A 12,827-nucleotide genomic window follows, 5' to 3' on the forward strand; every position below is an offset into this window, starting at 1 on the left:
GAGAGGTTGTGCACACTCATGGAGCGAAGCAAAAATTCGTTTTGTTCATATATACTCTTCGTTTTGAGTGTAAGTTTTTGTCTTTGCCAAGTCGGCTTCCCTCTTGCGACATGGCTCTCCTCCAAAGGGCTGGTCTCTCTGTAGCCATATTTCTTCCCCTTAGCCAAACACATAACAATAGGCACAAATGTGAAGTGCAAAATAGGAACTTATTTTGTCAGCCACTTGAGATGGCGCTTCATATGAACGGCGAAAGAAAAAAAAAAAAAAAAAACTACTCGTTAAACGTTAGCTATATGGTGCGTAAGACAAAAGGGAAGCACCATACCATTTGCTTCATTTTTCCCCTGTTCGTGGCCCCCCCAAAGGGCGCGCACAGGGAAAAAGCACACAAAATGTGCATAACAAAGCTGATAAGAGAGCGTGTGCAGATCGTTTATGCTGGCTTGCAAACCGTTTTAATTGCGGAGTAAGGTCTGCCCGCTTGGCTAAATAAAAACCTGTGGTAGAGAAAGCCAGAAAGGCGGACGCAGTATGTCCTACGTGGTATGCCTCCTTGTGAGGGCTTTTCTCTCAAGAACGAACTATTTTCCGCGTAGTCAATTTGTGGTTTTCAGTACACGCAAGAGGAAGCTCATTTTTGCGGGACGCTTACACATAAAAATAAAATAGCAAACCGAAACGGAGGGAAGCACATTTCGTGAAGACCATAAAACGTTTCTCTCCCAAAATTAGTTATTTAATTTTTTTTTTCTCTCCTTTTCCCTCACCACGTAATTTCACTTTTTTCCCCTGGGCTCGCCCTGTTTTACACTTTTAAAACGAACCAGCAAAAGATGCAAAATATTTTCCTCCTCACGAACAAAATAGAAATAGTTTCCTCTTCCCTGCCTACATGTATGTTTGATGCATCCGAGGAAGTGTGCAAACTGCTACTTCTTCCACGTGTATCGCGCGCGTGCCATAGTGAAAAAGGAAGCAATCCATATGACAATTTTCTCCCTCGAAAAAAAAAAAAAAAAAAAAGGAGATAAGAATATCGCCAGTCACACAAAAATGCACCACGCATAGCTATAAATATAAACACTCACGGAGTTCATTTTTCGCTAATTTTTTTTTTCTCTTTTGCCTAATCTCTTTACACTTTCCACTTCGTAAGAAGCCCCGCGTTGTCATTTTATATGCCTCTTAGCATACATATGTTCTTTTTTTTTTGTGACATAGGGTATACAAGTGTAATTCGGCATCTTTATAAGAGCGCACGTAACATTTAAAGGGGAATTAGCATTCGCACATAAATACATATACATATGTTCATATCTTCGTATGCTCATTTGTACGTATGTACTTGTGAACATATATTGGGAAGGAAGCAAATTGAGGTGTGCCCTAAGGAGTTAATAAGGAACCCGGTTTTCCTTGAGTGCGGAAAGGAAGTACACACCCGACTGCCGGAAAAAAAAAAGGAAAATTGACGGGGGAATCGAAGCGCTCATATAACAGGGCTCGAGTAGAAGCCACTGCATAACGGACATCCATCCGTGCTTTTTGCCCCTACATATTTCATAACAGGTACGATACATACGAAGCGCACGGCGCCACACGTATGTGTATGAACCTGCGTGAGGAGAGCTGTCCCATCCACTAAGATGTGCATACCCAGGCATGCTCATTAACGGAAAATAGTTCAGGACACCCTCCGGTTGGCCACACACACGTGTTCACACTAATGTGTATTTACATGCCTACCCCCCCTCCTGCAGCAGGTCGACAAAATGTTAGAGGCCAAGCTAAACAATGCATCCATTTTGAAGAAGCTATTTGAGTGCATCAAAGATTTGGTAAATGACGCAAATGTGGACGCAGACGAAAGCGGGTTAAAGTTACAAGCACTGGATGGGAACCATGTATCGTTAGTCAGTTTGCACTTACTTGACTCGGGTTTCTCTCACTACAGATGTGATCGTGAAAGAGTGTTGGGGGTAAATATCGCTTCACTAAATAAAGTCTTCAAATTATGTGGCGCCAATGAATCTGTAGTAATATCCAGCAAAGATGATGAAGATAATTTGAACTTCGTTTTCGAAAATAATAAAGAAGACAAAGTTACCAACTTTTCCCTCAAATTAATGTCCATCGAATTGGACTCTCTTAACATCCCAGACTGTGAGGAAGGATTCGATGCAGAAGTAGAATTGAGTAGCAAAGAATTGACCAACATTTTTAGGAATCTATCTGAATTCTCCGACACGGTATTTATCGAAATAGACTCTAATATTATCAAATTTACGACAAAAGGTTTAGTCGGTGACGCAGAAGTTGCGTTAAAACCAAGGGAATCAACAAGTGAAGATGACGTCGGTGTTACCATAAAATCTAGAAAAAAAATTAAACAGTCCTTTGCTATTAAATACTTAAATTTGTTTTCTAAGTCAACCATCCTGTGTGATGTAGTTACCCTCGGCTTAAGTGACAACAGACCCATCGAATTTAAGTACGAAATTAAGGACACCTCCCCGGATGCAGACACTCTGAAAGTTGGCTTTGTTAAATTCTTCTTGGCGCCTAAAATGGACGACGAAATGGATAACAAGGATTAACCGCCCCTCCGATTCGTCCTGCTATCCCTTCACGTGGCATTTACGCGGCGTTCTTCATTATGTCCACTGCTGCACCTCTCCCCCTTTTTCAACACTAGATGCATTGAATAGGTAGTTACTACATCACGCATACACTGTGCGTATACTCTCGCACATGCACCTTTGGCCACACATAAAACTTATATGTACTGCAAAATCACCTCTTTTAATAACCTCAACACTTGCGCACAGCGGAATAAGAAATGTCAACTCCATTCCCAATTACACGATTTTAAGCCCAAACCAAGTATGATTCCTTTTTTTTTTTTTTTTTTTTTTTTTTTAACCTTTCACAAATGGGTGGCCAGATTACTTCTGCATAAATTCAGCGCTCGCATGCCGTAAGGGCAATTTTGAAAAAGAGGGAACGCTCCAATTGTAAGTCATCTGTTACACTCCAGCTGGCTTACACTGCGATGCGAGCTTATTTCTCCTGCAACCACCTAGCTGCAAAAACTGTCTCATTCGAATTGTTAAAATGATATTGGGCAAGACGGGCAAAATGGGCCAGGACAATCCATCATTGAGAGAAAGAATTGGAGCACGTCATCACTTTTCAAATGGTCCACACATTCATGCATATCTGATTTGTTAAAAAGGGTGCATCGCACGGGGAGTTGTCCGTTTAGTTACTTCTTTTTAAAAAGGTTCCCACATATTTTTTTATACGTCGTTTTTCTTTTTTTTTGTTCTTCGGCGGAGTCGTCCCATTGCTACCGTGGGGGGTGTGAACCATTCCGTCACCCCCGTTAGCCAGGCAGGAAGGGGACTCAAAAATAAACAAACAAATAGACAAATAAATAGGTAAAGAAACAAATAAATGAAACGCGTAACAGTCTCCGCAGGGAGGGATAATCGCGCCACCGAGGCGGACAACAAAAAATGGAGCAATTGTAGTTAAAGTAGTACTAGTCGGGGGATGCGCTTAATAGTTGTAGCTGGCTGCGTCACGCCACAGGACGAGGAGGTCCACGAAGGCGTCCCGCTCCTTCTGCGTCTTGGTCTTAATGGGCAACTCCAACCCCTCGGGGAAGTCCTCCGTGGGGGGACCATAAATGCATAACGTTACCTTCGCATTGACTTTTCGGGGCTCCCTCTTGTTAGCCCCCTTCAGCAACGGGTGCGTTAACCCCTTAGATATGTTCTTAATACGCACCACAGAAATTTTAAATATGTGTTCCGTGTCTTCCCCAACGGTCCATTCTAAGGTAGCGAGATCCTGACTGGCCTTCCACTTAAATGGCTTCCTAATATCGCTGTTGTGATATATTTTGTTCACCCCTCCTTTACGTAATGAGTCCTTTATGTTTGCCGAGAGATCATGAACCCCGTTGACGTATGGATCTTTATCAAATTCGGATAAACTAAAATCGAATATTAATAACGTATCCTTAAATGCATCGAGAGGATCCTCCGCAGAGTTCATCGCTTCTAAGGTCAGTTCAACCTTCTGCACGATTGCCTTGTCTTCCTTCTTGTTACTCATCTTCCCGACGGACGCCTTGAACGCTTTTATAATATCCCTAGACACAGTCATGTCATACACCTCAGCTGAATACATCGCAATGTTGTCAATACATATGGATAACAACTGCATGATTACAGCGTCCCCACCAAAGTTATTTAAATTTTCCCTCGTTAAATTATCAAATCCTGATGCAGTCATGGATATTATTCCCAACCTATGGTATGCAAAGTAGGCCAACAGTCCTAGGGAAACCTTCTGCAAGCGGAGCTGCTTCTGATGATTGTTGTCATTTGCACAGGTTAACACAGATTGGATAATCGTATCGATCATTTCTTTATCCATACTAATGTTATACCAACCACCCAACTTAGCGTTATACAATTCTTCTTCCTCCTCTGGGTATTCATTCGTAACACCTTCCACATTTTGCGTGTAGTAAAGAATGCAAAGCAACACACGTAACGCTTCCAGCATAACGATAGACTTCTTCACGGAATTGCATATCAAATTCGCTATGGAAGGCACACCACCACAGTTGCAAAATTCGTAGGCCAATTCCTCCGACTGGATTAAACGTCTTATACACCTCAGCGAGGATACCACCAATTCGGTTATCTCAAATTCTTCAGTCTCGGCTTCAATACAACTAATTAAAATACCAAACGTGTCAGACTTCACCAACAGGGGTAAACTAGACTCAATCTTGCACTGATTGCTCAACAGGTGAATGGCCAAGGTTAACAGACTAATATCATAATCGTACAGTTGGATTACATTTATGGTAGTGGCAATACCGTCATTTTCGGAAAACATTTTGGCATTCTCAGGGTGCCTACAGAGGGAGCACAAAATGTCTAATAGAAAAAATATGACCTTGGTGTTTTCCCTATTCTGCTTCAAAACATTTAACACGGGAATTAATGTGACGCCAAAATTCTTCATGTTCCTCTCTTCATTTTCCATAACCAAATTGGATAAGGTACGCAAACCCGTTTCCAACTCAGCATCTGGGAAAGACTCATTCAGCTTGTTCAACCAGGATTGGTACGATATCTCAATCTGTGCGTCCAGGAAATATCTCACATTCGCCGTATATAGGGATAAGTTAGATATAGCCTTGAATAAACTTTCGATACACCTCACTGCGTTCTTGTTGTCACTTCCATCATAGCTTCTTAAACATTGAACCAACTCAGCCGGAGCGCCATTCGTCCCGTACGTCCTCTTCATATCCTCATTTCGGAACAAAATATTGCACAGCAAAACGGAGGCACCATTCGTTACGTCAAAATTGGAGCGATACTCTCTCAATATTCTTACATTCAACTCTGGACCCTTCAGTGCACAAAATATTTTCGAATTCGCTTTATGGTCTATGCACATATTCGCCAGTGCCAAACAGCAGTTGGTAATGGTCGGCTCCATTTTCTCCACATTCAACGATCTCAGCAACAAATTCACACAAGCCTCTATTCCCTTGATTTCTCCGATCTGCGTTTTTATCTCCTTCACCACGGATAAACTTCCTATCAGGAAGAGCACATCTGGGTATATAATCTTGTCCGTTTCGGGATTGTCAATAATGCCCGTCAGCCGTACCAACACATCTGCTTTTAGTAACATTTCCACATGTGCATCGGACACGATTTTCCTCATAGCTCGGAATACATGGCGAAGCAACGAAACGGAGTAATCCCCATGATCGTACTGGTTCCATATTTCTATCAAATGGTTAACCGCATTCGTTCGATCGTACACATTTCTGTTATGCGCTGTCCTATCTATTAGCAAAACACGATTGATGAGGAAGTCTTCCTTATCCTCCTTGTCGAGGGTTTTCTCCATACAAAGATCGCCAACCGATTTGCTAATCAGATTTGGATAATCCTTTATCTCCTTAATTACATGCTCCAAGCCTATTGGATTCTTTGTAAGAGCGCATAAAGCACGACACGAATAATGCTTTACGTTCTCATTTGCCTGCTTGATCAACGAATGGAAGGCACTCGTATGGAAGCCTTTCTTCACCAGCTCTTTCACATTATCGCTATTCTCACAGAATATTTCTATTGCCATGTAGCCGTACGAGTTGTCCGTTCCAGCTTCGGTTGTCGGTAAAAGGTTGTCCTTATTGTACACCTTCAATCTCTCCAGGACATAATTCATATCATCCTCCAACGACGCCTCATGCAGAACGTTAATATCCATCGACTTCAGCTTCAACTCCGTCAACATGTCGTATATATCTTTGCACGTTTTTTCCTTCGGCATATCATCATTTATAGCAGTACGTACGTTCGATATTCTCATTTTTACGTTATCCACGTATTCTTCTCCCAATTCCTTCTTCTTCCCATCTAGACTCACCTCCAATTCCTCCAACAGTTTGTACATTTCATCATTGTTCGCGATTTGTCGCCCTATACCTTCCTTCACGACCAATTTTTCCAACGTTTGGATAAAGCTCTCCGCCGTCGCGTTGTCATTTATTAAATTCTCATGATTGCTCTGGACAATGGATGGTAAAGCAGAGGTTACTATCTTCAGCGAGGTGGACGAGTCACACGTGGCTATCTCACTCAGTGCTTCCAAAATGGCTACGTTCACTTCTTCAGATGACTCATACTCCATCAGCCTAGCCAAGTTATTCAAGGCGTCCGTCTTGTCCGTCTGCCTAATATGCGTAAATAACCCAGTAGATGCAGAGTCCCTCAACAAGTTTGCATACGCCTTGATAATTTCTACGCGATCTTGATCCGTATAATTGGACAGATTCTCCTCCGATAGTAGAGAACTAATTTTCTTAAACGTTTCCGAGGCTGCCTTCTCGTCTAACAAACTCGCCGCAACCATGGTGTCTACAAAATTGATAAATTCCACTGTCCTGTCTTTGCTAGAACCCAAGTTTAGCAACATCCCACAAGACTCTATAATACGCGCATTGTCCATGTCGTTTACATACCCAGAAGCGCTAGACGTTTCGGCGATAGCACCCAATAATTTGATACCCGGTATGAATACACAATCGTTCGCTCTGTTTAAATTCATGATGGCCAGCGTCTGATCTACTAAGTTTCCCATGGAACCATTCCATTTCATGTACAACAGTTTCGCACCCTCTTCATCCTTCGCCACCTGTTCGAGCAGTTCAAATATGCCCTGCACGGCATACGGTTTGTTCTTATACTCCTCCAAAATTTCATACGTGTTGTCCAGTATGGGGGCCAACTTATCCAACACCAGCTGCTTCGTGTACGGATTTAATACACATCCTGCCAATACACTATACACAGGAGACACAAATTTACTATTAGCCAATCCAACCTTGTTCGCAATCATGTCCGTGTACTGATTTAACACCCCCGATGAGGCAACCGCCCAAGCGCCCAGCTGATCCTCATGATCATACTTCACACGATCTACTAACCTTTTTGTCACCAATGCGATATTCGCCTGCAGAGACGCATTGTCCAACTGGGAAGTCAAATATCCATTCAGCTGCTGCAGTGTTGCCTCCGTATATTCTAACGCTTCTAAGGGGTTCTCCAGAGGGGCCCTCAAAAACATCTCCAACTTGCTACTCAGGTTGTCTATCTTCTGCACTGAATCGTTGTCACTAGATTTAACATTCAAGATCATTTTCATCAATTTCTTTACCTGTTCATCTGCTCCCATGTAGGAAAATAAAACTCCTCCCAACCTGGAGATATTCTCATTCTCACTGTGTATCATCGTAACGTCCGAAATGACATCCACTGCACCCAATTCTCTCAGCTTCATCTTGTCATTACTATCGCATAGCTTGATCAGAACCGTGAGTATACCCTCAGCCGTTAATTCGTCATTCTTATTTTTGCCCAAAGTTTCTAGCAAAATCTTTATCGCTGTATATTGATCTATCTTCATCTTCTCTTGAATATTTATATGATCTGCTATGATGGCTAGACATTTCGCGCTGTCCTGAACGATGGGCAAATCTGCTTGGTACTCTCCCATGATCTTAAACAGGTTGTCCACAATTGGGGTCATGCTAGCTATATTTGTTATTATCTGTTCATCCTCCGTTTTCAGCAGCTCGTACAAGGCCTTTATAGCATTTCCCCTCGAGTTCTTCAATTTCTCCGAGTTGCCTATCAGGTCTACGATCAGCGCTATGAGCTTGTCATATTCCGGGTGCTTAATCAACTGGCTGACGCGCTTTTCACTCGTGCACATGCAAGCCAAACATCCAAACGTGCTCTTAATCACGGTGTCCGATTCGGAGAAATAGTTAATGCCCGCACACAACTTCTTAACCAAGCCTTTGTTAAATCCTATATCTGCATTGGTAATATCATGCTTGAGCAGTAAACTCAGAGACTCTAATATATTCGAAACGGCCTCCTCCGTGTAATCATTTCCTGGTAACTGCAAAAGGTTGTACGCTTCTATCAGCGCGGAAGTCATATCGTTCTTCGTCAGATGCACTAATCCAATTCTTGTCTGCGAAATATTAGTGCAGGCATGTGCAATTTCCGATATCGTTGCGTCATACAAACTTTGTCCTACAATACTGTAGTCCTTATTTACCGTCGATTTATGAATAGTCGGATTTTTCTTCAACCACTGAACCATATTGTTAAGGTGCTCCCCGACATTACAACGAGAAGATATCTTACTCGCTTCCGCGGTTAGTAGTAACTCGTTCAGGGAAATCAAATACTCGTGCAATTTGATGAGGTCATTTTCGCTCATGGCCTCATTGCACAGTTTTAGAAGATCCTCAATTTCCTTCGTCAGCGAGTCTAACGGCATTAACATGGCCAGCAAAGGGGCACACGTCGTCTTCAGCTTAGTATTCTTCGCATGAGTCCGCAGAGAATTCTGAAGTGGAACCAACGTGTTGGCCTTCTTTATCGCGTCGATCGATTCAGGGCTAATTTTTAATATATTTCCCAACACGCTAAATCCAATTATCTGTACATCCACGTACATGGGCACCTTATGGATATAGTTAACAATCTGCTTCACATAACCCTTGTTAACCAACACATCCGCCCCAATTACATTGCTACTGAGGAGTATGTTATTTATCGCTCCAAGTAGATTTGTCTGAGTTAAACGAGACTCTGAATACTTCTTCATCAATTTGAATATACTATCTAAACTGGCCTCCACAATTTCTTTACTATTTATCTTATTAATTTCGGTTAAATAGTTTATACACTCCGAGGCCGTAATCAAAATGTTGTCGTCTGGTTCTTCAATCTCCGCAAGTCTCTTCACTTGAGAAATACACATCACATCAACAATAGACGCGATCACCTCGTGAATTGTATTTGCCGCATTCAGCCTCAATATCTTGATCGTCTTCAACGCTGCTTTGATTAACTTGGGTTGTTCATTAAACCGGGGGGATTCAATCCATACCTTCATGCCGTTATATATAGAACTGTCAGCTCCCTTGGATTCTAGTATACTTTTCAACGACTGAATTCGAGACAATCCCGAAATTGCGGCCAACGTTTTATACGCAGCTTCCGGGTTAGATTGAGCCAAATTTATTATCGACTCCAAATTGGATATATGCCTTTGACAGTCGCTTTCAGTGGCTAACTTCTCCATAATTTTGGTTCCCTCCTGAATGATCACTTCTTTCGTTTCATTTTCCAGCATAACCGTCAACACCGCATCTACTACCTGCTGATTACTCAAATAGTTCAAGGCGTCCGAAGCGGTCAGCATTTTGTTTATCAATTTTAGACCAATTTCCGATATGGTACTATCATTACTCACAGCGGATAACGCATTGGCAATTCCTGTCACCCCTCCGTACTGATGAATAGGTTCCACTGTAGTTATATATTCAGATAATCTAAAATACGCCGTAAAACAATTTAAGAGGTACTTCGTCTCGTTCAAATGGTACTGGATACAAGTGGACAAAATTTCAATTGCCTGATTGTTTACCATTTGTTCGTGAAACTCGTTAATCATCGAAGCGGAGGCTATGCACGACATACTCGCTTTGGCCAACTCAATGGACTCCAAAGACGCGTACAATATTGGAAACAAAGACGCGAACAATGAGTAGTTATTTATTTCACTCACATAGTTAGATCGAGACACGAATGGAATTAGCGCATTACACACGGCACTTGCGCAATCGGCGTCATTGGGAAAGTAGGACAACGCGGTGCAAAGCGTTGCAATGCCTCCATACTCATACACTATAACAGCATGAGGGGGATTATTTGAAATCCTTCCCAACATTCTAGACGCCCCAGCTACTAATCTAGATATTTTCTCAGGATTACTTTCATACTGTTGTAATCCACTATTGATTAATTCTACAAGTACTGGAATTCCTCCAGATTCTACTACCTTATCTGTTATGGAAGAGATATACGAAAGAGAACTCAGTAACTCCAATGCTGAGTCCTGCTCCTTTGATCCCTGCGCTGATGTTTTTAAAATGTTCAAACAGTTGGTTAGTTGTTCTGGACCGACAGCACATTTCATAGCATCACTTCCTTTGGAAACAATTCTTGGGTACGACTTAAATTTGTCCAAAATGACAACGGATTTTTCAATTATAGTAGGAACTACATAACCGTTTGAGGACAAATTTTTAATAGCGTCAAATGCGCCCTCCACAATTTCAGCCGTATCATCATTTACCGCTTGCAATGATAGACAGTGGTCTATTAATTTATGGTGTGCTCCCTCTGCATTTAAGATCTTTGCACCCGAGGCTGACTTAGCCGCAACAGACAATGCTGACACGATTGCATTCCCCAATTTCACATTATATGAGTTGGACGTAAATACATTTAGTAAAGCAACACCCAGATCTCCCCCCTCTATTTGAACATTTGAATCATTCATGTTCTGAATAAAGAGCATACAATTTTTTAATGTATCCTGATCTGAGGGTACCGTTTTGATAATTTCTACTACGGCGTTCACACCACCATCTGTAATTAACTTTTGTAATGCGTCTGTGTCTTTCTCTGAGCAACAATAATCCGACATAGCAAAGAGTACTCTACTTGAGCAAAACAGAATATCATCATCGTCCTTGTAATTAATTACTGCGTTCTTTATAGACTCCACGGCACCTCTATCCAACGCGTCAAATGCATTTTCTTTGTACGTTTTTGAGGTGGGGTTACAAAAGTCGGATAGCGATCTCAAACCAAACATTAACATACGTTTAAAGTTCTGGTGCTGCACTATGGAATTTACGGCGGTACTCACCCCGGGGTCACTCCCCCTTCTCACTAAAAAAAGGAAAAGAATTAACATGTACAATGAAGGAGTTTATCAATCCAATGTGTGTACATCTTTTCACAATCATATTTATTACGAGAAAACTGTACTGATAAATTTTGCACAAATGGGTGTGCATAAAAGACGGCAGGAAGAACAAAAATGGAACACACATTTTACGATAATGTACAGAAGGGAATTCCCCTCATCGAGGGGGGGATGCATATCCAAGTGTAGTTTTCTTTAAAAAAAAAAAGCAACTTGCTTTTTCTTCCTCTTACCTTGTGTTCTCGCCATTTCCGATAATATAACGTGTTAATAGAAATTGTTTATTTGTGTGTATCTATACTGGGGCTGGACACAATCGAATGCGCGAATGTGCGAATGTGTGTGTTTAAATGATTCTACGATGGTTGTGCATATATTTCAGCAGCTCAGGTTTGTCTTGGAGCTGTGCTCTCGGAAGGTTACTTAAATGGCGACGAAAAAAGTGCTGATGTTTATTACAGTTTTGCGTTTAAATTTCAACGTAAAGAGAAGTAGTTGCAATTAATAGGAACCATCCTTAAAATAAGAGCAACGCGCTGGAATTAAAAATACTATTGCCCATGCAACAGATTAATCCTTATGTTTTAGCATGACTGAAGGGACATACAGGGGAAAAAACGAAAAAAAAACAAATTCGTGCGTAAAACTTGTGCGTAAATGCGGTTACTAGCAAGTTAGCCTTCTATACCTTGCTTAGTGTACCTACGTATGTTCTCACATACACGCCTGTATACAAACATAAACATGTGTACATGTGTGTACACACCCATGTGAATGTAAGGAGAAAATATAACACCGGTTAAAACAGGATAGTTTACCGGGAAACAAGATAAACGCTATACGAAAAATAAAGAATAAATACATGCATACGCATCAAGGCGAAAACAGAAAAAGGAAAAACAAACGGAAAAGGCAAACAAACGAACAGGGTAAACAAACGAATAGGGTAAAAAAACACAGTTGGGAAGAACAATTCACAAAGAAATGCAAAAAAAAAAAAAAAAAAATGTCAGATTAAAGTAAAATAATTGCTAAACTGTTTTGTTTGTTTGTTTATTTATTTATTTATTTATTTATTTATTTATTTTGTTTTTTATTTTATTTTTTTTTTTTTTGGTGTGCATTTACATCCCAATGACGTATGAACAAAAGGTCTTTTTTTTTTTTTTTTTTTTTTTTTTCAAATTATCCTCATAAAAATGGCTGTAATTAGCGCGCCCATATTTAGTTGTGCATATTTGTTATCCAATTTTACCTGAATATGTACATGCAATTTTTGAAAAAAACATCTTTCAATTTTTTTTTTTTTTTTTTTCAGAATTATACTAGCCAAAGCACAATTTTTACACACATAAGACAATAAAAAAAAAAAAAAAAAAAAAAATCCCTGCCACGACTCCTTTTTTTATGTAAACGATTCA

General features: G+C 40.8%; 2 protein-coding genes across 2 annotated transcripts; one reads left to right on the forward strand and one right to left on the reverse strand.

Moving 5' to 3' along the window:
- Positions 1-1,775: 1,775 nt before the first annotated feature.
- PCOAH_00032730 (Proliferating cell nuclear antigen) lies at positions 1,776-2,600 on the forward strand (the record flags this gene model as incomplete). The annotated part of the gene is made up of 1 exon (XM_020060068.1): positions 1,776-2,600. The coding sequence occupies one exon, from the start codon at positions 1,776-1,778 to the stop codon at positions 2,598-2,600; it is 825 nt and encodes a 274-aa protein (XP_019916024.1).
- A 964-nt stretch (positions 2,601-3,564) lies between these two features.
- On the reverse strand, positions 3,565-11,298 carry PCOAH_00032740 (Uncharacterized protein; the record flags this gene model as incomplete). The annotated part of the gene is made up of 1 exon (XM_020060069.1): positions 3,565-11,298. The coding sequence occupies one exon, from the start codon at positions 11,296-11,298 to the stop codon at positions 3,565-3,567; it is 7,734 nt and encodes a 2,577-aa protein (XP_019915577.1).
- Positions 11,299-12,827: the final 1,529 nt, after the last annotated feature.

The sequence above is a fragment of the Plasmodium coatneyi genome, chromosome 11 (genome assembly GCF_001680005.1).
Source record: "Plasmodium coatneyi strain Hackeri chromosome 11, complete sequence".
Lineage (NCBI taxonomy): Eukaryota > Apicomplexa > Aconoidasida > Haemosporida > Plasmodiidae > Plasmodium > Plasmodium coatneyi.